The sequence below is a fragment of the Salmo salar genome, chromosome ssa02, assembly GCF_905237065.1.
Source record: "Salmo salar chromosome ssa02, Ssal_v3.1, whole genome shotgun sequence".
In the NCBI taxonomy this organism is placed as follows: Eukaryota; Metazoa; Chordata; class Actinopteri; order Salmoniformes; family Salmonidae; genus Salmo; species Salmo salar.
Window position 1 is genome coordinate 84,415,683 of NC_059443.1, and position 25,415 is coordinate 84,441,097.

At 42.7% G+C, this 25,415-nt stretch overlaps 1 protein-coding gene across 1 annotated transcript; it reads left to right on the plus strand.

The window, feature by feature from the left end:
- Window positions 1-8,058: 8,058 nt before the first annotated feature.
- Window positions 8,059-18,609, plus strand: LOC106594488 (voltage-dependent calcium channel gamma-3 subunit-like). The gene is made up of 4 exons (XM_014185861.2): window positions 8,059-8,386; window positions 17,529-17,612; window positions 17,735-17,875; window positions 18,020-18,609. The coding sequence occupies exons 1-4, from the start codon at window positions 8,173-8,175 to the stop codon at window positions 18,607-18,609; spliced, it is 1,029 nt and encodes a 342-aa protein (XP_014041336.2). The 5' UTR covers window positions 8,059-8,172.
- Window positions 18,610-25,415: the final 6,806 nt, after the last annotated feature.

The following is a 25,415-nucleotide window of genomic DNA, read 5'->3' on the forward strand; positions in this document are numbered from 1 at the left end:
GTTGCATTATTTGAGCTAAACATTTACATTTAGGGGGTATTTTATCAGGAAAAGAATAGTTTTATGACATTTCTAAAAACGTTGAATATTATTCATTTCCATGTTAGTTTTATGCCTGGAAATGCCCTTTTCCAGAGCAAAGGATCCAAATGTTAAACTACAAAAAAGTGTTTAAAGAAAAGGCAATAATAAGTATTAACTGAGAAATTATCGTATGTAGCCCTCTGTGAATTTTTAGAATATTTATCTCAAAACTGTGATTCCTAAAAGATGGCAAATTTGGTCGGCTCTCTCAGATTTGTCTAAAATCCAAAATGAATCAGGAATGACCAGGGACAGCTCTAGCATAAGGACCCCTTATTCATGTCCTCATTACATGTAGTGCCGCAAAACTACTCATGGTCTGGAAAGTTCTCTACTTGTCATAGATTTAAACAAACAATATTGAAATCGCCATAGATAACCACCCATAAACTGTTATCTCCATCTGCCTTATAGAATTAGAATTTGTGTTAATATATTTATATTTAATTAGGTTTTAGAGTCATTAATCAACTGAGAAAAACTAAATTGCTACTGTGTATACCACTTGAATGAAGAAGAAAAATGACATTCATGTCAACTCTGTAAAATAACAACTCTGTCAAATTTTGGTGTAACGTGTAACTCCGTCAGAGTGCTGAAAGATCTAATAGAATGGTGATGTTTTTATTGGGGATTTTCAAATAAATAGTTTTCCATATTTTACTAATGTTTGTATTGAACTATATATCTGCTGCATTAGACCTAAAGGATAATGTTTGCTTCATAAATGTTATTTTACAATGCATTCGGAAAGTATTCAGACCCCTTGACTTTTTACACATTTTGTTACATTACAGCCTTATTCTAAAATGGATGAAAGTTTTTTCCTCCTCATCAATCAACACAATACCCTATAATAACAAATTAAAAACAAGTTTTTATAAATTTGCGCAATATCAGAAACTGAAATATCACATATATATATATATATATATAAGTAATCAGACCATTGACTCAGTACTTTGTTGAAGCATCTTTGGCAGTGATTACAGCCTCGAGTCTTCTTTGGTATAACGGTACAAGCTTGGCCCACGTGTATTTGTGGAGTTTTTCCAGCTTTTCTCTGCAGATCCTCTCAAGCTTTGTCGGGTTGGATGGCAAGCGTCGCTGCACAGCTATTTTCAGGTCACTACAGAGATGTTCGATCGGGTTCAAGTCCAAGCACTGGCTGGGCCACTCAAGGACATTCAGAGACTTGTCCCGAAGCCACTCCTGTGTTGTCTTGGCTGTGTGCATAGGGTCGTTGTCCTGTTGGAAGTTGAACCTTCGCCCAAGTCTGAGGTCCTGAGCGCTTTGGAGCAGGTTTTCATCAAGGATCTTTCTGTACATTGCTCCGTTCATCTTTCCCACAATCCTAACTAGTCTTTCAGTCCTTGCTGCTGAAAAACATCCCCACAGCATGATGGTGCCACCACCATTCTTCACCGTAGGGATGGTGCCAGGTTTCCTCCAGACGTGACGCTTGGCATTCAGGCATTCAACCCCGAAACACTCTAAACAAACACCCCTCTCAAAAAAGAACATAGCCCAACAAACCCCGAAACACTCTAAACAAACACACCCCTGCCACGTCCTGACCAAACTACAATAACAAATAACCCCTTATACTGGTCAGGATGTGACACTGAGAGTCCTTTAGGTGCCTTTTGGCAAACTCCAAGCGGGCTGTCATGTGCCTTTTACTGAGGAGTGGCTTCCGCTGGCCCCTACCATAATTTTTCTCAATGTGAATCCATCTTTCGGGTTTGGTGCCAAGGCTTAGCGCGGAAAGTTGTTCAAACTTAAAAAATTAGACATTTCTCGGACAATTTACTCATGGCTTGTCTTGACCTTACTTAGACAGGTGTGTGCCTTTCCAAATCATGTCCAATCAATAGAATTTACCACAGGTGGTCTCCAATCAAGTTGTAGAAACTTCTCAAGGATGATCAATGGAAACAGGATGCACCTGAGATCAATTTCCAGTCTCATAGCAAAGGGTCTGAATACTTATGTAAATAAGGTATTTAATTTATTTAAAAAATGTAACCTGTCATTATGGGGTATTGCATGTAGATTGATGAGGACATTTTTCATTTTAATACATTTTAGAATACGGTTGTAGCATAACAAAATGTGGAAAAAGTCAAGTGGTCTGAATACTTTTCTGAATGCACTGTATGTTCTAGAATCTAGAACAACATGCCATAATGCTAAAGAAATTAATCTTGGAGCCTTTAATAAGTTTCCTTTGTATATCCTGTTATACTGTTATATCCTGTTTCACATATCCGGGTTACAAGAAGTCAAGAAGGCTGAGTTGCAAAGAAAAATAACTTAGTTATATAAAAAAAGTAATACAGCTATAACTGGCTATAACAACTGAAGAAGAATAACTTAGTTATATAACTAATACAGCTATAACTGGCTGTAACAACTGAAGAAGAATAACTTAGTTATATAAAAGTAATTCAGCTATAACTGGCTGTAACAACTGAAGAAGAATAACTTAGTTATATAAAAGTAATTCAGCTATAACTGGCTGTAACAACTGAAGAAGAATAACTTAGTTATATAAAAGTAATACAGCTATAACTGGCTGTAACAACTGAAGAAGAATAACTTAGTTATATAAAAGTAATACAGCTATAACTGGCTGTAACAACTGAAGAAGAATAACTTAGTTATATAAAAGTAATACAGCTATAACTGGCTGTAACAACTGAAGAAGAATAACTTAGTTATATAAAAGTAATACAGCTATAACTGGCTGTAACAAAAACAGAAATGAGTCCTGGAGCCTTTAATAAGTTTGGAGATTTGTTTTACACATTTAAATAATCTAATGTTAGAATTAAACAATCAAGGCCTTTAAACACTTGTTGGACAATAAACTTGTTGGACAACAAACTTATTTTTCTGAAAAGATGTTTAAAAAATAATAGGCTGCTGTTGTTCCTTTACTTCCCAGGTGTCCGACTCATTCCACGGAGGGCCGGTATGTCTGCAGGCCTTCTTGATTTATTCATTAAGGTACTCTCACGGGCTATGTCTGCAGGCCTTCTTGATTTATTCATTAAGGTCACTCATTCGTAAAGAACTCCACTCACCTGGTTGTGTAGGTGTTAATTGAATGAGTTGGTCACCTGCTCTACATGGTGTGATAGCTGATACTCTATCAAAATATAACTTGTTAAAAACAAGTCCATGGTGTGATAGAGTATCAGCTATCAAAATATAACTTGTTAAAAACAAGTCCATGGTGTGATAGAGTATCAGCTATCAAAATATAACTTGTTAAAAACAAGTCCATGGTGTGATAGTATCAGCTATCAAAATATAACTTGTTAAAAACAAGTCCATGGTGTGATAGAGTATCAGCTATCAAAATATAACTTGTTAAAAACAAGCCCATGGTGTGATAGTATCAGCTATCAAAATATAACTTGTTAAAAACAAGTCCATGGTGTGATAGCTGATACTCTATCAAAATGTAAAAACAAGTCGATGGTGTCCCATGTTTCTAGAATCCCTGAGCTCTAAAATGGCAACGTTTTCTCTCAGCCTCTCGGGAAAATGTGTTAAATATACTGAACAAAAAATATAAACGAAACAATTTTCATTGATTTTACTAAGTTACAGTTCACATGAGGAAATCAGTCAATTGAAATGAATTCATTAGGTCCTATTGGATGGATGTCACATGACTGGGAATACAGATATGCGTCTGTTGGTCACAGATACCTTCAAAAAATTTAACTCACAACGGGCCTCAGGATCTCATCACTGTAGTTGTTTGCATTGAAATTTCCACTGATAAAATGCAATTGTGTTCGTTGTCTGTAGCTTATGCCTGCCCATACCATAACCCCACCGCCACCATGGGGCATTCTGTTCACAATGCTGACATCAGCAAACTGCTCGCCCACACGACGCCAGACACGTGGTCTGCGGTTGTGAGGCCGGTTGGACGTACTGCCAAATTCTCTAAAACGACGTTGGAGGCAGCTTATGGTAGAGAAATGAACATTCAATTCTCTGGCAACAGCTCTGGTGGACATTCCTGCAGTCAGCATGCCAATTGCACGCTTTCTCAAAACATGAGACATCTGTGGCATTGTGTTGTTTGACAAAACTGCACCTTTTAGTGTGGCCTTTTATTGTCCCCAGCACAAGGTGCACCTGTGTAATAAGCATGCTGTTAAATCAGGCTCTACACGGGGAGGGGAGGAGATGGGAGAGGAGAGGAGGAGACGGGAGGGGAGGGGATGGGAGGCGGGGGGAGGGGAGTAAGGGAGAGGAAAGGAGAGATACCACACACACAACAGAGACCACACAACGGAGACCACACAACGGAGACCACACAACAGAGACCACACAACGGAGACCACACACAACAAAGACCACACACAACAGAGACCACACAACAAAGACCACACACAACAGAGACCACACACAACTGAGACCACACACAACAGAGACCACACACAACAAAGACCACACAACAGAGACCACACACAACAAAGACCACACAACAGAGACCACACACAACAGAGACCACACACAACAGAGACCACACACAACAGAGACCACATACCAGAGACCACACAACAGATGCCACACACAACAGAGACCACACAACGGAGACCACACAACAGAGACCACACACAACAGAGACCACACACAACAGAGACCACACACAACGGAGACCACACAACGGAGACCACACAACAGATGCTACACACAACAGAGACCACACACAACGGAGACCACACACAACGGAGACCACACACAACGGAGACCACACAACAGAGACCACACACAACAGAGACCACACACAACTGAGACCACACACAACTGAGACCACACACAACAAAGACCACACAACAGAGACCACACACAACAAAGACCACACAACAGAGACCACACACAACAGAGACCACACACAACAGAGACCACACACAACAGAGACCACACACAACAGAGACCACATACCAGAGACCACACAACAGATGCCACACACAACAGATGCCACACACAACAGAGACCACACAACAGAGACCACACACAACAGAGACCACACACAACGGAGACCACACAACAGACCACCAGAGACCACACAACAGATGCCACACACACAGATGCCACACACAACAGAGACCACACACAACAGAGACCACACACAACGGAGACCACACACAACGGAGACCACACACAACGGAGACCACACACAACGGAGACCACACAACAGAGACCACACACAACAGAGACCACACACAACAGAGACCACATACCAGAGACCACACAACAGATGCCACACACAACAAAAATCACACAACAGAGACCACACAACAGAGACCACACAACAGAGACCACACACAACAGAGACCACACACAACAGAGACCACACACAACAGAGACCACACACAACGGAGACCACACAACAGATGCTACACACAACGGAGACCACACAACGGAGACCACACAACGGAGACCACACACAACAGAGACCACATACCAGAGACCACACAACAGATGCCACACACAACAGATGCCACACACAACAGAGACCACACACAACAGAGACCACACACAACAGAGACCACACACAACGGAGACCACACAACGGAGACCACACAACGGAGACCACACAACGGAGACCACACAACAGAGACCACACAACGGAGACCACACAACAGAGACCACACACAACAGAGACCACACACAACAGAGACCACACACAACAGAGACCACACACAACAGAGACCACACACAACAGAGACCACACACAACGGAGACCACACACAACGGAGACCACACACAACGGAGACCACACACAACGGAGACCACACACAACGGAGACCACACACAACGGAGACCACACAACGGAGACCACACAACGGAGACCACACAACGGAGACCACACAACGGAGACCACACACAACGGAGACCACACACAACGGAGACCACACAACGGAGACCACACAATGGAGACCACACACAACGGAGACCACACACAACGGAGACCACACACAACGGAGACCACACACAACGGAGACCACACACAACGGAGACCACACACAACGGAGACCACACACAACAGAGACCACACAACAGAGACCACACAACAGAGACCACACAACAGAGACCACACAACAGAGACCACACAACAGAGACCACACAACAGAGACCACACAAAAGAGACCACACAACAGAGACCACACAACAGAGACCACACAACAGAGGCAGAGCAGCAGCTGTCATTTATGGACTGCAACTGCGGTAGCTTCACTCTCCCAGACAGAACTGGACTGTGGCAGTGGACTACTGGCAGTGGACTACTGGCTGTGGACTACTGGCTGTGGACTACTGGCTGTGGACTACTGGCAGTTTGCTACTGGCAGTGGACTACTGGCTGTGGACTACTGGCTGTGGACTACTGGCTGTGGACTACTGGCTGTGGACTACTGGCTGTGAATGATCCTTGGACAGTTTTGTGTTTTCACTTCTCAAACCTTAATTTATCTAGGATATCCAGCCTTACAGATAACATCTATTTTTGTTCAAAAGGGACCTGGATAAAAAAAGGTTATTTTATTTAATATGTTATTTTTCTATCTATGCTTAAGCACTGAGTCAGTTTGTGGTGAGTTTGATGTGTGTGTGTGACAGGCTGTGAATGGGTCTGACAAGACAGAAACGGTAATGGTGTTGTCAGAGCTGACAGAAGAGGAGAGAGGTTGGGTGTCCCGGGATGCTGTTAAACTGGAGAGAGGTTGGGTGTCCTGGGATGCTGTTAAACTGGAGAGAGGTTGGGTGTCCTGGGATGCTGTTAAACTGGAGAGAGGTTGGGTGTCCCGGGATGCTGTTAAACTGGAGAGAGGTTGGGTGTCCCGGGATGCTGTTAAACTGGAGAGAGGTTGGGTGTCCCGGGATGCTGTTAAACTGGAGAGAGGTTGGGTGTCCTGGGATGCTGTTACACTGTAAAGGCACACAGTGTTAAACTCGAGAGTGGACCCTCACTGTGATGAGTTTTTAGCCCTTTCATGACACATCCATCCCTAAAAAACATATCATTTTTATGTAAACCAATAATGATTAATATAAAGGAAGTGGACCTCTCCAAACCACTAATGATTAATGTAAGGAAGTGGATCTCTCCAAACCAATAATGATTAACATAAAGGAAGTGGACCTCTCCAAACCAATAATGATTCATGTAAGTGGACCTCTCCAACCAATAATGATTAATATAAAGGAATTGGAACTCTCCAAACCAATAATGATTCATGTAAGTGGACCTCTCCAACCAATAATGATTAATATAAAGGAAGTGAACCTCTCCAAACCAATAATGATTAATATAAAGGAATTGGAACTCTCCAAACCAATAATGATTAATGTAAGGAAGTGGACCACTCCAAACCAATAATGATTAATATAAAGGAATTGGACCTCTCCAAACCAATAATGATTCATGTAAGTGGACCTCTCCAACCAATAATGATTAATATAAAGGAAGTGAACCTCTCCAAACCAATAATGATTAATATAAAGGAAGTGGACCACTCCAAACCAATAATGATTAATATAAAGGAAGTGGACCACTCCAAACCAATAATGATTAATATAAAGGAAGTGGACCACTCCAAACCAATAATGATTAATATAAAGGAAGTGGACCACTCCAAACCAATAATGATTCATATAAAGGAAGTGGACCACTCCAAACCAATAATGATTCATATAAAGGAAGTGGACCACTCCAAACCAATAATGATTCATATAAAGGAAGTGGACCACTCCAAACCAATAATGATTCATATAAAGGAAGTGGACCACTCCAAGGCACCTCCCACTCTGGACTTAGAGCTTCACATTCTGTCTCTGAGTGAGGATGACGGAGTCACTCATTTCCATCGTTCCTCTAAAGAAGAGAATGCCTGGGACTATAACTAAGAAGCCGTAAGAAAGAGGAGATGAAGAAGGATTACAAGTTGTTGTGAAACTAAAAACTCCCGCTAAACGCTGTTATGAAGCCTGGACTATAAACGAAGTACAGAAAGCCTTTATGAAGGCTAGCAGTTGACTGTAACTTCCTTTGCCGTGATGAAGTTGTATAACCGGGGAGCGCTGATGCTGGTGACCACGGCGTTATCCTTCATAGCGTTCAGCCTGATGACCATCGCAGTGGGAACGGACTACTGGCTGTACTCCCGGGGCGTCTGCCGGTCCAAGACGTCGCTCCATGACAACGAGACCATCCGCAAGAACGAGGTGGTGATGACGCACTCCGGGCTCTGGCGCACCTGTTGTCTCGAAGGTGACTGTTAATAACGGGTTGTTTGTTTTGATTGATTTGATTGGATCTTTTGGTTACGGGTTTAAAGTACAACTATAGCAGTTTGGGTCCGTTTTAAGTGTTGATTTGATTGGATCTTTTGGTTAAGAGTTTTAAACGTGTGTGTGTGTGTGTGTGTGTGTGTGTGTGTGTGTGTGTGTGTGTGTGTGTGTGTGTGTGTGTTGGTCACCGATGGTGTCCGGATGGGTCTGGCTCTGCTTTTGATTCGGTAAAGTTTAACACAACCCAGCCTACATTAGAACAACCAAGTAACATAGGGAACACACCCACTCCATTGGGCACCGACATCAGTTCGACGTTCAGTTGTGATTTACGTTTGGTTGAGTTGTCAATTTACCGTTTATCAACATGAATATAATTGGATTTCAGTTACAAGTTGGGTGAAAAAAAATAGGAATGATGACTTTTTTAAAATCCAAGAGTTTCCCACGTTGACTCAACGTCATCACATTGATTGGTTCATTTTTTATGATGTGGAAACAACGTTGATTTAAAAACAAATGTGCCCAATGGGACAACCAGACACACAAATCAATCCAAATGTATTTGTGACGTGCCGAATACAACTGGTGTGGACTTTACCGTGAAATGCTGCTTACGAGCCCTTCACAACGATGCAGAGTTTCTAAATAAAATTGGGACACTAGAGGAATAAGTGGTTAATACACCAGAATGGAGCTGCGGTGGCCCCTTGACTTTTTACACATTTTGTTGTGTTAAAAAGTGGGATTCAAATGGATATAATTGTCATTGTTTGTCAACAATCTACACAAAATATATTATATAAATAAAATACTACACAAAATATATGATATAAATAAAATACTACACAATCTCAAAGTGGAAGAAGATCTCTAACATTTGTAAAAAAAAAAATTATATATATATATACACACACACAGTGCCTTCGGAAAGTATTTAGACCCCTGGACCTTTTCCATGTTACCTTACAGCCTTATTCAAAAAAATATTGTATTTTTTATTCAGCAATCTACACAAAATAATCCATAATGACCAAGCGAAAACAGTTTTTTAGATATTTTTGCAAATTCAAAATAAATAAAGAGATACAGTACCAGTCAAAGGTTTAGAACTCATTCAAGGGTTTTTCTTTATTTTTAATATTTTCATTGTACAATAATTTTTAATATCTACATTGTAGAATAATAGTGAAGACATCCACACTATGAAATAACACATATGGAATCATGTAGTAACCTAAAAAAGTGTTAAACAAATCTAAATATATTTTAGATTTGAGATTCTTCAAAGGAGCCACCCTTTGCCTTGATGACAGCTTTGCACACTCTTGGCATTCTCTCAACCATCTTCACCTGGAATGCTTTTCCAATAGTCTTGAAGTAGTTCCCACATATGGTGAATACTTGTTGGCTCTTTTTCCTTCACTCTGCGGTCCAACTCATCCTAAACCATCTCAATTGGGTTGAGGTTGGGTAATTGTGGAGGCCAGGTCATCTGATGCAACACTCTATCACTCTGCTTGGTCAAATAGCCCTTACACAGCCTGGGGGTGTGTTTTGGGTGTGTGGGTGTGTGGAGGTGTGTTTTGGGTCATTGTCCTGTTGAAAAACAAATGATAGCCCCACTAAACAGATGGAATGGTGTATCGCTGCTGAGTGCTGATCTGCCCTGCGGTTGGAACCAAAAATCTCAAATTTGGACTCATCAGAGTTCAAATTTCCACCAGTCTAATGTCCATTGCTTGTATTTCTTGGCCCAAGCAAGTTTCTTCTTATTATTGGTGTCCTTTAGTAGTGGTTTCTTTTCAGCAATTCGACAATGAAGACCTGATTCATGCAGTCTCCTCTGAACAGTTGATGTTGAGATGTGTCTGTTACTTGAACTCTGTGAAGCATTTATTTGGCTAGTAACTCAAATTAACTTATCCTCTGCAGCAGAGGTAACTCTGGGTCTTCCTTTCCTGTGGCGGTTCTCATGAGAGCCAGTTTCATCATAGCGCTTGATGGTTTTTGCGACTGCATTTAAAGAAACTGTCAAAGTTCTTGACATTTTCCAGATTGACTGACCTTCTTGTCTTAAAGTAATGATGGACTGTCGTTTTTCTTTGCTTATTTGAGCTGTTCATTCCATAATATGGACTTGGTCTTTTACCATATAGGGTTATCTACTGTATACCAACCCCACCTTGTCACAACACAACTGATTGGCTCAAACACGTTAAGGAGGAAAAAAAATCCACAAATTAACTTTTAACAAGGTACACCTGTTAATTGAAATGTATTCCAGGTGACTAGCTCATGAAGCTGGTTGAGAGAATGCCAAGAGTGTGCAAAGCTGTCATCAAGTCAAAGGGTGGCTACTTTGAAGAATCTCAAATATATTTGTTTAACACTTTTGTTTTGGTTATTACATGATTCCATATGTGTTTTTTCATAGTTTTGATGGCTTCACTATTATTCTACAATGTAGAAAATAGTTAAAAAAATTAAGAAAAACCTCTTGAATGAGTAGGTGTTATTAAACTATTGCATCATCTGTGGATCTGTTGGTTCCTCTCTTGTCCAGGTGGGTGAGGGCAGTGTGGAGTGTGATTCAGATTGCATCATCTGTGGATCTGTTGGGGCGGTATCAGAATTGAAGTGGGATGATGTGTGTCATAACCATACTTTTTTTTATACCTTTATTTAACTAGGTAAGTCAGTTAAGAACAAATTCTTATTTTACAATGACGGCCAGGGAACAGTGGGTTAACTACCTTGTTCAGGGGCAGAACGACAGATCTTTACCTCGTCAGCTCGGGGATTCGATCTTTCAACCTTTCGGTTACTAGTCCAACGCTCTAACCACTAGGTTACCTGCCACCCAGTTTCAAAGCACTTCATAATTACAGATGTGATGTGCCTTCAGGGCGATAGTCATTTAGGAAGGCTACTTTGGAGCTGTTAAGGACAATGATGGTCAGCTTGATTAGAGACCAGGAGAGATTGAAAATGTCCTTGAAGACACTTGGCATGTTTTGAGAACGCCCCCTGGTATTGTGTCTATTCTAGAGGCGAAAGAAATGCACACCTGTTTAGGAGAGGTGCTGGCTAGCAGAGTAGAACACCTGTTTAGGAGAGGTGCTGGCTAGCAGAGTAGAACACCTGTTTAGGAGAGGTGCTGGCTAGCAGAGTAGAACACCTGTTTAGGAGAGGTGCTGGCTAGCAGAGTAGAACACCTGTTTAGGAGAGGTGCTGGCTAGCGGAGTAGAACACCTGTTTAGGAGAGGTGATGGCTAGCGGAGTAGAACACCTGTTTAGGAGAGGTGCTGGCTAGCGGAGTAGAACACCTGTTTAGGAGAGGTGCTGGCTAGCGGAGTAGAACACCTGGTTAGGAGAGGTGCTGGCTAGCAGAGTAGAACACCTGGTTAGGAGAGGTGCTGGCTAGCGGAGTAGAACACCTGTTTAGGAGAGGTGCTGGCTAGCAGAGTAGAACACCTGTTTAGGAGAGGTGCTGGCTAGCAGAGTAGAACACGTAAAAGACAAAGGAGAGCCGCACACTGTAGGAGCTCAGATGCAAAAATATTTATGTCCAACGTTTCGACAGACAAGCTGTCTTCATCAGGGTATAATAATTCTGTCTATTCTGACACACAACACAGAAACACACAATACACAACACACACAACACACATATAACACACACATATAACACACACACACACACACACACACACACACTCTAATGTTTGCTGACCTCTATCTGTTAAACATCGAAGTGGTGTAATGAGTGGACACACTGTTAAAGGACATCAATTGTGTGTGTGTCTGTGTGTATGTGTGTATGTGTGTGTGTGTGTGTGACTGTGTATTGAGGACCATTGAACAGTTGACAGCCCCTTTGGGGAAGATCACTCCAGGACTGTTAGTGCTCTGCTCTGACCTGGCAGTTGGCCGATGTAACTATCAGAATAAAGGAAACATCAACATATTAAGTGTCTTAACAGGGCGTTGGACCACCAGCCAGAACAGCTTCAATGCTCCTTGGCATAGATTCTACAAGTGTCTGGAACTCTATTGGAGGGGTTTAACACCATTCTTCCACCAGAAATTCCATAATTAGATGGGATGTATGTAGTACTATTAGTACTATATATATGTTATAGTATGTTGGATGCATACCTGTATGTAGTAATATTAGTACTATATATACGTTATAGTATGTTGGATGTATACCTGTATGTAGTAATATTAGTACTATATGTATGTTATAGTATGCTGGATGTATACATGTATGTAGTAATATTAGTACTATATGTATGTTATAGTATGCTGGATGTATACCTGTATGTAGTAATATTAGTACTATATATATGTTATAGTATGCTGGGATGAATACCTGTATGTAGTACTATTAGTACTATATATATATATGTGTGTGTGTGTGTGTGTGTGTGTGTGTGTGTTATATTAGGCTGGGATGTGTATGTTATATTATGCTGGGATGTGTAGCTGTATGTAGTAATATTATTACTATATATATGTTATAGTATGTTGGATGTATACCTGTATGGAGTAATATTAATACTGTCATGACGTGGCCCTCTTTGGGTATAGCGAGTGCCTTCCCCCTCTCTCTCCCTCTTACACCCAGGCTCTGTTATCTCAGGTTGTAAATTCCTAGAGGAGACTCTCCTCAGGGCCAGGCAGTATAGCAAGCAGAAAGAGACACATAGAGAGAACAAAGGAACTTCTTCTACATCACAGAACTTGAGAACTGAACAATATCCATGTTTTGGAGAATGTGTAAACGGTCGGTGGAGAAACCAGCTACGACCCGATCCATTTTGTTTTATGATTGAGAGAATTGTATTTCTGTTTAAAGTCATTGGCCCGCCCCATGAGCACAGACATCAATCTGGCGTCATGGGACAGCCCTTTTCTACTGTTACGAATATAACCCCCAGCTGAAGGAATGCCCTTCAGACCATGCGTACCTCGATCACAGAGGGGGCGAAGGTTTGAGTAGAGACTATAAAAACCTCAGTATAAGCTAAGGTGTAATGGTCGCTGAAACTCTGAGACTATCGATTCTGACAGAATAAGAGCAAATCTTCGATACTAATTACTAGTCTGCAGCTAGAAGTTATGTCGACCTGAAATGCGAAGACCGACAACTGCCGAAACATCTATTCTATAAGAACATTTCTGAATGGGACTCTGAAGTATCCATTCTAACAACGAAAGACTTCATGAGAGAGACTTTAAACTTTCCAACAGAAAGACGGATGATTCCAACAGAGATCACGAAGACACACTGAGCGTAAATATATATTGATTGCAATTATTCCCGAATGAGTGAGCATTCATGTGCAAAGAATTAGCATTTTGTCATGACGTTGCCCTCTTTGGGTTTTCTATGCCCCATCCCCCTACCTCTGTCTCCCACACCCAGGCTCTGTGAGAGCGGTCGTAAATTCCTAAAAGAATGTCCTGCCTCATGGCCACAGTTTTAAGACAGAGTGGGTTTCATAGAAAGAACCAAGGGGTTCTCCCACCTCACAGAATTGGAGAACCGAACAACATTTATGTCTGGAGAAGGTATAAAAGATCGGTGAAGAATCCAGCTACGAACTGGTCCATTTGGTACAATTTTGTGAAGCTCATGAGAGACAATACGGCCACATTACCATGGCGCTGTTAATATAATAGCCTCAGTTGTGAGACTTACATATAATGGTTGTATAAAATGAATGAATAAGGATAAAGCTATTTGGAATATGTTGGGATGCTTGTAAGATGTTAATGTGAGAGAATTGTATTTCTGTTTAAAGTTTCACCAAGTCATCGGCACGCCCCCATAAACAGACGGGACCTGGCGTCATGAGACAGCCTTTTTCTGTTATTCCGAATATAACCCCCACCCAGGGTTTCTATCACCAGACCAGCTTACCTCGATAACGAGAGGGCCAAGGTTTGACCATGCATTCCTCGTTCTGAACTTTAACCATACCACATGGTTAAACTCTTAGACTATTGATACCGACAGAATAAGAACAAGTCTGTGATATTAATTACTAGTCTGGAGCTAGGAATTCGGTATCATTGAACGCGAAGACCGACGAAACATCTGTCCTATAACGACATTAATGAATGTCACTTTGAAATATCCATTCTAACAGAGAGAGAGAGAGAGCGAGAGAACGCGAGAACAAACTCTCCAACAGAACAAACTTTTCAACAAAGATCCCAACGACACACTGAGCGTAAATATATATGGATTGATTGCAATTGTTCCCGAATGACTGCGCGTTCATGTGCAAAGGTTTAGCATATCAATTGTTATAATTGTCAACTCTTTTGTCTAACAAGCCGCCATGCCGGTTTAGCCCACTAGGGCACATTCTCCTATCATTTCCTTGTAACCATATCTACTGTTTGTTATGCATTTCTGTGAATTACTTAGTTAGTAAATAAATGATTTTAAGACAATTGATGTATGGATGACTCATAGTGAAGACTGGGTTTGTGCATATAACCAACAATTTACGATGTTTGGAATGAGACTGACGAGGTAAAGAATACATCATTAATCCGAAGACTAATAGATCAGATATTATGATATCTGAAAGTTATATTAGGAAAATTATAACTTTGTAATCTGAATATTTTCCTTGGTGCCTCGACTTCCTAGTTAATTACCGTTACACGATTAATCAGGTTAATCGCGTAATAATAATTACAGAGAGTTATTTGATAAATATGTCTTCAGTTTTAATGATGCCAAAGACATGACATTTACAATTGTTATAACTATCAACTGTGTAGTGAGTTTTGTCTTTCGCTCCCTTCTCAGTCCACACCCACTTCCTTTTGTCCACCACTAGGGCACATCCTCTATCATTTCCTTGAAACCATATCTACTGTCTGTTTGTTTGTTTATGCATTTCTGTGATTATTTAGTTAGTTAGTAAATAAATGATTAAGACAATTGATGTGTGGATGACTCATAGTGAAGACTGGGTTCGTGCAGATAACCAACAATTTAAGACGTTTGGAATGAGACTGATGTGAGGTAAAGAAGAATTCATTATTTAGAAGACTAATTGATCAGATATTAAAATATCTGAAAAGTTATATTAGTAAAATTATAACTTTGTAATCTGAAGATTTTCCTTGGTGCCCCGACTTCCTAGTTAATTACATTTACATGATTAGTTTCATCACGTAATAATAATTACAGAGAATTGATTTGATAAAATAACAGTCTTCACTTTGATGACGCCAAAGACAGACAGTACTATATATATATATATATATATATATATATATATATATATACACACACAGTGAGGGAAAAAAGTATTTGATCCCCTGCTGATTTTGTACGTTTGCCCACTGACAAAGAAATGATCAGTCTATAATTTTAATGGTAGGTTTATTTGAACAGTGAGAGACAGAATAACAACAAAAAAGTCCAGAAAAACGCATGTCAAAAATGTTATAAATTGATTTGCATTATAATGAGGGAAATAAGTATTTGACCCCCCTCTGCAAAACATGACTTAGTACTTGGTGGCAAAACCCTTGTTGGCAATCACAGAGGTCAGATGTTTCTTGTAGTTGGCCACCAGGTTTGCACACATCTCAGGAGGGATTTTGTCCCACTCCTCTTTGCAGATCTTCTCCAAGTCATTAAGGTTTTGAGGCTGACGTTTGGCAACTCGAACCTTCAGCTCCCTCCACAGATTTTCTATGGGATTAAGGCCTGGAGACTGGCTAAGCCACTCCAGGATCTTAATGTGCTTCTTCTTGAGCCACTCCTTTGTTGCCTTGGCCGTGTGTTTTGGGTCATTGTCATGCTGGAATACCCATCCACGACCCATTTTCAATGCCCTTGCTGAGGGAAGAAGGTTTTCACCCAAGATTTGACGGTACGTGGCCCCGTCCATCGTCCTTTTGATGTGGTGAATTTGTCCTGTCCCCTTAGCAGAAAAACACCCCCAAAGCATAATGTTTCCACCTCCATGTTTGACGGTGGGGATGGTGTTCTTGGGGTCATAGGCAGCATTCCTCCTCCTCCAAACACGGCGAGTTGAGTTGATGCCAAAGAGCTCCATTTTGGTCTCATCTGACCACAACACTTTCACCCAATTGTCCTCTGAATCATTCAGATGTTCATTGGCAAACTTCAGACGGGCATGTATATGTGCTTTCTTGAGCACGGGGACCTTGCGGGCGCTGCAGGATTTCAGTCCTTCACGGCGTAGTGTGTTACCAATTGTTTCCTTGGTGACTATGGTCCCAGCTGCCTTGAGATCATTGACAAGATCCTCCCGTGTAGTTCTGGGCTGATTCCTCACCGTTCTCATGAACATTGCAACTCCACGAGGTGAGATCTTGCATGGAGCCCCAGGCCGAGGGAGATTGACAGTTCTTTTGTGTTTCTTCCATTTGCGAATAATCGCACCAACTGTTGTCACCTTCTCACCAAGCTGCTTGGCGATGGTCTTGTAGCCCATTCCAGCCAAGTGTAGGTCTACAATCTTGTCCCTGACATCCTTGGAGAGCTCTTTGGTCTTGGCCATGGTGGAGAGTTTGGAATCTGATTGATTGATTGCTTCTGTGGACAGGTGTCTTTTATACAGGTAACAAACTGAGATTAGGAGCATTCCCTTTAAGAGTGTGCTCCTAATCTCAGCTCGTTACCTGTATAAAAGACACCTGGGAGCCAGAAATCTTTCTGATTGAGAGGGGTCAAATACTTACTTCCCTCAATAAAATGCAAATCAATTTATAAAAATGTTTACATGCGTTTTTCTGGATTTTTTTGTTGTTATTCTGTCTCTCACTGTTCAAATAAACCTACCATTAAAATTATAGACTGATCATTTCTTTGTCAGTGGGCAAACGTACAAAATCAGCAGGGGATAAAATACTTTATTCCCTCACTGTATATATATATGTTATAGTATGCTGGGATGTATACCTGTACGTAGTAATATTAGTACTATATATATGTTATATTTGGCTGGGATGTATACCTGTATGTAGTAATATTAGTACTATAGATATGTTCTCTGTGAAGGGACGTTCAGAGGGCTGTGTAAAGAAACCCCTGAACACCTCTGTTCTCTGTGTAGGGACGTTCAGAGGGGTGTGTAAAGAAATTGATTATTTCCTCGAGGATGCAGACTATGAACAGGATGCTGCGGAATACCTACTGAGTGAGTACACATACACACACACACACACACACACACACACACTGAATTTTGAGTGTAATTCTGACTTTTCTCTCTTTTTATGTGTGTGTGTGTGTGTGTGTGTCTGTGTGTGTCTGTTGAAGGAGCAGTGAGAGCCTCCAGTATATTCCCCATAATGAGTGTAGGTCTGTTGTTTCTGGGAGGAGTGTGTGTGGCCGGCAGCGAGTTCTACAAGACACAACACAACGTCATGCTTAGCGCCGGGATACTGTTCGTCTCCGCAGGTCAGCTCTCTCTCTCTCTCTGTCTCTCGTCTACATCTCAGCTAACTCTCTCTCTCTCTCTCTCTCTCTCGTCTACATCTCAGCTAACTCTCTCTCTCTCTCTCTCGTCTACATCTCAGCTAACTCTCTCTCTCCACTCTCCAGGCCTCAGTAACATCATTGGCATCATCGTCTACATCTCGGCTAACTCTGGTGACCCGGGTCAGAGCGACAGTAAGAAGAGTTACTCCTACGGCTGGTCCTTCTACTTCGGGGCGTTGTCCTTCATCTTGGCTGAGATGGTGGGTGTTCTGACAGTTCACGTCTTCATAGAACGCCACCGCCAGCTCCGTACCCGCGGCCGCCGCTCCCTCACCAAACCCCCTCTGTTCCGCTCCGCGTCCTACTACAGCCGTTACAACCGCTACAGACGCCGCTCTAGTTACCGCGGCAACGTGGACTCTCGTCACTCGATATCGTCGGCGGGGCAGCTGCGACCTCGTGACCCCTCGCCGTTGCCAGCGGCCTTGTCCGTGTCAAAGGTTGTCGCTGCGGGGCCAGCGGGGTCAGAGTTCACCCTGTTCACGTTGGCCCCACACAAACTAACCCCGCCCAACAACAAGATGGCAGCCGCCACAGGAGGAGGAGGGGTGGATGTCGCGAGGAGCGTTTTCCTGTCACCACTGACAAGCAAGCCCAACAACAAGGAAATGTTGCCTAGCAATGCTGCCAACAGGAGGACAACACCTGTCTGAGAGAGGGAGGGAGGGAAATAGAGAGAGAGAGAGACAGGGGGGGAGGATGAGCAAATGGGAGTGAGGAATAGAGGGAGGGGTGGAGGGAGGTATGGAGAGAGAGAAAGGAGAAGAAGGACAAAAATTGTCATGGATTGTTGAGTCCTACTCTGACTGGATGGAACACTACCTCTTTCTAATGACCATAGAACAGGCAGGATGGAACACTACCTCTGTCTGATGACCATAGAACAGGCAGGATGGAACACTACCTCTGTCTGATGACCATAGAACAGACAGGATGGAACACTACCTCTGTCTGATGACCATAGAACAGACAGGATGGAACACTACCTCTGTCTGATGACCATAGAACAGACAGGATGGAACACTACCTCTGTCTGATGACCATAGAACAGACATGATGGAACACTACCTCTGTCTGATGACCATAGAACAGTCAGGATGGAACTCAACCTCTGTCTGATGACTGACAGGATGGAACACTACCTCTGACTGATGACCGACAGGATGGAACACTACCTCTGTCTGATGACCATAGAACCGATATGATGGGACACTACCTCTGTCTGATGACCATAGAACAGACAGGATTTAACACTACCTCTGTCTGATGACCATAGAACAGACAGGATGGAACACTGCCTCTGTCTGATGACCATAGAACAGACAGGATGGAACACTGCCTCTGTCTGATGACCATAGAACAGACAGGATGGAACACTGCCTCTGTCTGATGACCATAGATAGAACAGGCAGGATGGAACACTACCTCTGTCTGATGACCATAGAACAGGCAGGATGGAACACTACCTCTGTCTGATGACCATAGAACAGACAGGATGGAACACTACCTCTGTCTGATGACCATAGAACAGACAGGATGGAACTCAACCTCTGTCTGATGACCGACAGGATGGAACACTACCTCTGTCTGATGACCATAGAACAGACATGATGGAACACTACCTCTGTCTGATGACCATAGAACAGTCAGGATGGAACTCAACCTCTGTCTGATGACTGACAGGATGGAACACTACCTCTGACTGATGACCGACAGGATGGAACACTACCTCTGTCTGATGACCATAGAACCGATATGATGGGACACTACCTCTGTCTGATGACCATAGAACAGACAGGATGGAACACTGCCTCTGTCTGATGACCATAGAACAGACAGGATGAAACACTGCCTCTGTCTCATGACCATAGAACAGACAGGATGGAACACTGCCTCTGTCTGATGACCATAGAACAGACAGGATGGAACACTGCCTCTGTCTGATGACCATAGAACAGACAGGATGGAACACTGCCTCTGTCTGATGACCATAGAACAGACAGGATGGAACACTGCCTCTGTCTGATGAGCATAGAACAGGCAGGATGGAACACTACCTGTGTCTGATGACCATAGAACAGGCAGGATGGAACACTACCTCTGTCTGATGACCATAGAACAGACAGAATGGAACACTACCTCTGTCTGATGACCATAGAACAGGCAGGATGGAACACTACCTCTGTCTGATGACCATAGAACAGACAGGATGGAACACTACCTCTGTCTGATGACCATAGAACAGACAGGATGGAACACTACCTCTGTCTGATGACCATAGAACAGACAGGATGGAACACTACCTCTGTCTGATGACCATAGAACAGACAGGATGGAACACTACCTCTGTCTGATGACCATAGAACAGACAGGATGGAACACTACCTCTGTCTGATGACCATAGAACAGACAGGATGGAACACTGCCTCTGTCTGATGACCGTAGAACAGACAGGATGGAACACTACCTCTGTCTTATGAACGTAGAACAGACAGGATGGAACACTGCCTCTGTCTGATGACTATGGAACATTTACAACACTCATATTACTGTGCAGAACAGTATAGAATTGATCTGTCTGTCTTTCTCTGTCTGTTCAGTTTGTTTCCTGGAAGCTTAAATGACCCCTGACCTCTGTCGAGAGCCAATGACAGACCCAGATCCAGTGTAGCTGTCCGACCTGACATCCAATAACATCCCTTTTGTTTTCTGTGTGTGTGTGGGTGGGTGTGGGTGGGTGGGTGGGTGTGCGCATGTGTCTCCTAGGACTCTGTGGACTGAGAAAACACCTGAATCTGTGGCATCTCAGGTGTAGAGTGCTTTGAACCACCAGCCAAAATTCAACGTACAGATTACTGTCAACAAACAAACGCAACCCATCACTCACCGCACACACACACACACACACACACACACACACACACACACACACACACACACACACACACACACACACACACACACACTATTGAGATAACAAAGTATAGTGATTCTCCTGCTAGGGCTCAGTATTGGTCCTGTATAAAAGCCTCTTTCGGTCACTTTACTCTCCTGAGGTGTAATGCCATTACAAGTATTCAATTCTATTTCTTACAGTTATTTTAATCGCTTTAGTACTATTTATAGAACATAAGTATGTGCTACAGACATCAAAACTATGAAAAAACACATATGGAATCATGTAACCAAAAAAAGTGTTAAACAAGTCAAAATATATGTTATATTTGAGATTCTTCAAAGTAGCCACATTTTGCCTTGATGACATCTTTGAACACTCTTGGAATTCTCTCAACCAGCTTCACCTGGAATGCTTTTCCAACAGTCTTGAAGGACTTCCCACATGAACCTACCAGGTACCACCCCAAAGCCGTAAACACGGGCACCCTCACAGATATCATCCTAACCAACTTGCCCTCTAAATACACCTCTGCTGTTTTCAACCAAGATCTCAGCGATCACTGCCTCATTGCCTGCATCCATAATGGGTCAGCGGTCAAACGACCTCCACTCATCACTGTCAAACGCTCCCTGAAACACTTCAGCGAGCAAGCCTTTCTAATCGACATGGCCCGGGTATCCTGGAAGGATATTGACCTCATCCCGTCAGTAGAGGTTGCCTGGTTATTTTTTTTAAATGCCTTCCTCACCATCTTAAATAAGCATGACCCATTCAAGAAATTTAGAACCAGGAACAGATATAGCCCTTGGTTCTCTCCAGACCTGACTGCCCTTAACCAACACAAAAACATCCTGTGGCGTTCTGCATTAGCATCGAACAGCCCCCGTGATATGCAACTTTTCAGGGAAGTTAGAAACCAATATACACAGGCAGTTAGAAAAGCCAAGGTGAGCTTTTTCAAGCAGAAATTTGCTTCCTGCAACACAAACTCAAAAAAGTTCTGGGACACTGTAAAGTCCATGGAGAATAAGAACACCTCCTCCCAGCTGCCCACTGCACTGAGGATAGGAAACACTGTCACCACCGATAAATCCACTATAATTGAGAATTTCAATAAGCATTTTTCTACGGCTGGCCTTGCTTTCCACCTGGCTACCCCTACCGCGGTCAACAGCACTGCACCCCCCACAGCTACTCGCCCAAGCCTTCCCCATTTCTCCTTCTCCCAAATCCAGTCAGCTGATGTTCTGAAAGAGCTGCAAAATCTGGACCCCTACAAATCAGCCTGGCTAGACAATCTGGACCCTTTCTTTCTAAAATGATCTGCCGAAATTGTTGCAACCCCTATTACTAGCCTGTTCAACCTCTCTTTCGTGTCGTCTGAGATTCCAAATGATTGGAAAGCAGCTGCGGTCATCCCCCTCTTCAAAGGTGGGGACACTCTTGACCCAAACTGCTACAGACCTATATCTATCCTACCCTGCCTTTCTAAGGTCTTCGAAAGCCAAGTCAACAAACAGATTACCGACCATTTCGAATCTCCCCGCACCTTCTCCGCTATGCAATCTGGTTTCAGAGCTGGTCATGGGTGCACCTCAGCCACACTCAAGGTCCTAAACGATATCGTAACTGCCATCAATAAGAAACAATACTGTGCTGCCGTATTCATTGACCTGGCCAAGGCTTTCTACTCTGTCAATCACCACATCCTCATCAGCAGACTCAATAGCCTTGGTTTCTCAAATGATTGCCTCGCCTGGTTCACCAACTACTTCTCTGATAGAGTTCAATGTGTCAAATCGGATGGCCTGTTGTCCGGGCCTCTGGCAGTCTCTATGGGGGTGCCACAGGGTTCAATTCTTGGGCCAACTCTTTTCTCTGTATACATCAATGATGTCGCTCTTGCTGCTGGTGAGTTTCTGATCCACCTCTACGCAGACGACACCATTCTGTATACTTCTGGCCCTTCTTTGAACACTGTGTTAACAACCCTCCAGACGAGCTTCAATGCCATACAACTCTCCTTCCATGGCCTCTAACTGCTCTTAAATACAAGTAAAACTAAATGCATGCTCTTCAACCGATCGCTGCCTGCACCTGCCCGCCCGTCCAGCATCACTACTCCGGACGGTTCTGACTTAGAATATGTGGACAACTACAAATACCTAGGTGTCTGGTTAGACTGTAAACTCTCCTTCCAGACTCACATCAAACATCTCCAATCCAAAGTTAAATCTAAAATTGGCTTCCTATTTCGCAACAAAGCATCCTTCACTCATGCTGCCAAACATACCCTCGTAAAACTGACCATCCTACCGATCCTCGACTTCGGCGATGTAATTTATAAAATAGCCTCCAATACCCTACTCAATAAACTGGATGCAGTCTATCACAGTGCCATCCGTTTTGTCACCAAAGCCCCATATACTACCCACCACTGCGACCTGTACGCTCTTGTTGGCTGGCCCTCGCTTCATACTCTTCGCCAAACCCACTGGCTCCAGGTCATCTACAAGACCCTGCTAGGTAAAGTCCCCCCTTATCTCAGCTCACTGGTCACCATAGCAGCACCCACCTGTAGCACGCGCTCCAGCAGGTATATCTCTCTGGTCACCCCCAAAGCCAATTCCTCCTTTGGCCGTCTCTCCTTCCAGTTCTCTGCTGCCGATGACTGGAACGAACTCCAAAAATCTCTGAAACTGGAAACACTTATCTCCCTCACTAGCTTTAACTACCAGCTGTCAGAGCAGCTCACAGATCACTGCACCTGTACATAGCCCATCTATAATTTAGCCCAAACAACTACCTCTTCCCCTACTGTATTTATTTATTTTGCTCCTTTGCACCCCATTATTTCTATTTCTACTTTGCACTTTCTTCCACTACAAATCTACCATTCCAGTGTTTTACTTGCTATATTGTATTTACTTTGCCACCATGGCCTTTTTTGCCTTTACCTCGCTTATCTCCCCTCATTTGCTCATATTGTATATAGAATTATTTTTCTACTGTATTATTGACTGTATGTTTGTTTTACTCCATGTGTAACTCTGTTGTTGTATGTGTCGAACTGCTTTGCTTTATCTTGGCCAGGTCGCAATTGTAAATGAGAACTTGTTCTCAACTTGCCTACCTGGTTAAATAAAGGTGAAATAAAATAAATAAATAAATATGCTGAGCACTTGTTGGCTGCTTTTCCTTCACTCTGCGGTCCAACTCATTCCAAACCATCTCAATTGGGTTGGGGTCGGGTGATTGTGGAGGCCAGGTCATCTGATGCAGCACTCCATCACTCTCCTTCTTGGTCAAATAGCCCTTACATGGCCTGGAGGTGTATTGGGTCATTGTCCTGTTGAGAAACAAGTGCAAACCAGATGGCGTATTGCTGCAGAATGCTGTGGTAGCCTTGATGGTTAATTGTGCCTTGAATTCTAAGTAAAATCACTTAGTGTCACCATCACACCATCACACCTCCATGCTTCATGGTGGGAACCACACATGCGGAGATCATCCGTTCACCTATTCTGCATCTCACAAAGACATGGTGGTTGGAATCAAAAATCTCAAATTCGGACCAAAGGACAGATTTCCACCGGTCTAATGTCCATTGCTCGTATTTCTTGGCCCAAGCAAGTCTCTTCTTCTTATTGGTGTCCTTTAGTAGGGGTTTCTTTGCAGGAATTCGACCATGAAAGCCTGATTCACCTGGTCTCCTCTGAACAGTTGATGTTGAGATGTGTCTATTACTTGAACTCTGTGAAGCATTTATTTGGGCTGCAATTTCGGAGGCTGGTAACTCTAATGAACATCCTCTGCAGTAGAGGTAACTCTCTGTCTTCCATTCCTGTGGCGGTCCTCATGAGAGCCAGTTTCATCATAGCGCTTGATGGTTTTTGCGACTGCTCTTTTAAAGTTCTTGACATTTTCCAGATTGACTGACCTTTATGTCTTAAAGTAATGATGGACTGTCGTTTCTCTTTGCTTATTTGAGCTGTTCTTTCCATAATATGGACTTGGTCTTTTACCAAATAGGGCTATCTTCTGTATACCACCCCTACCTTGTCACAACACAACTGATTGGCTCAAACACATTAAGAAGGAAAGAGATTCCCCAAATTAACTTTTAACAAGGCACACCTGTTAATTGAAATGTATTCCAGGTGACTACCTCATGAAGCTGGTTGATAAAATACCAACAGTGTGCAGAGCTGTCATCAAGGCAAAGGGTAGTTTGGATGTCTTCACTATTATTCTACAATGTAGTGGTTTATCGTGTATTATAAACTAGGTGGTTTAAGCCCTGAATGCTTATTGGCTGACAGCCATGGTATATCAGACCCGATACCACGGGTATGAAAGAACATTTATTTTTACTGCTCTAATTATGTTGGTAACCATAATAGGGGTTTATAATAGGGGTTTGTGGTATATGGCCAATATACCACGGCTAAGGGTTGTATCCAGGCCATCCAGGTTGCGTCGTTCTTAAAGAACAGCCCTTAGCCGTGCGATATGGCCATATTCCGCACCTCCTCGGGCCGCATTGCTTCATTCTACAGC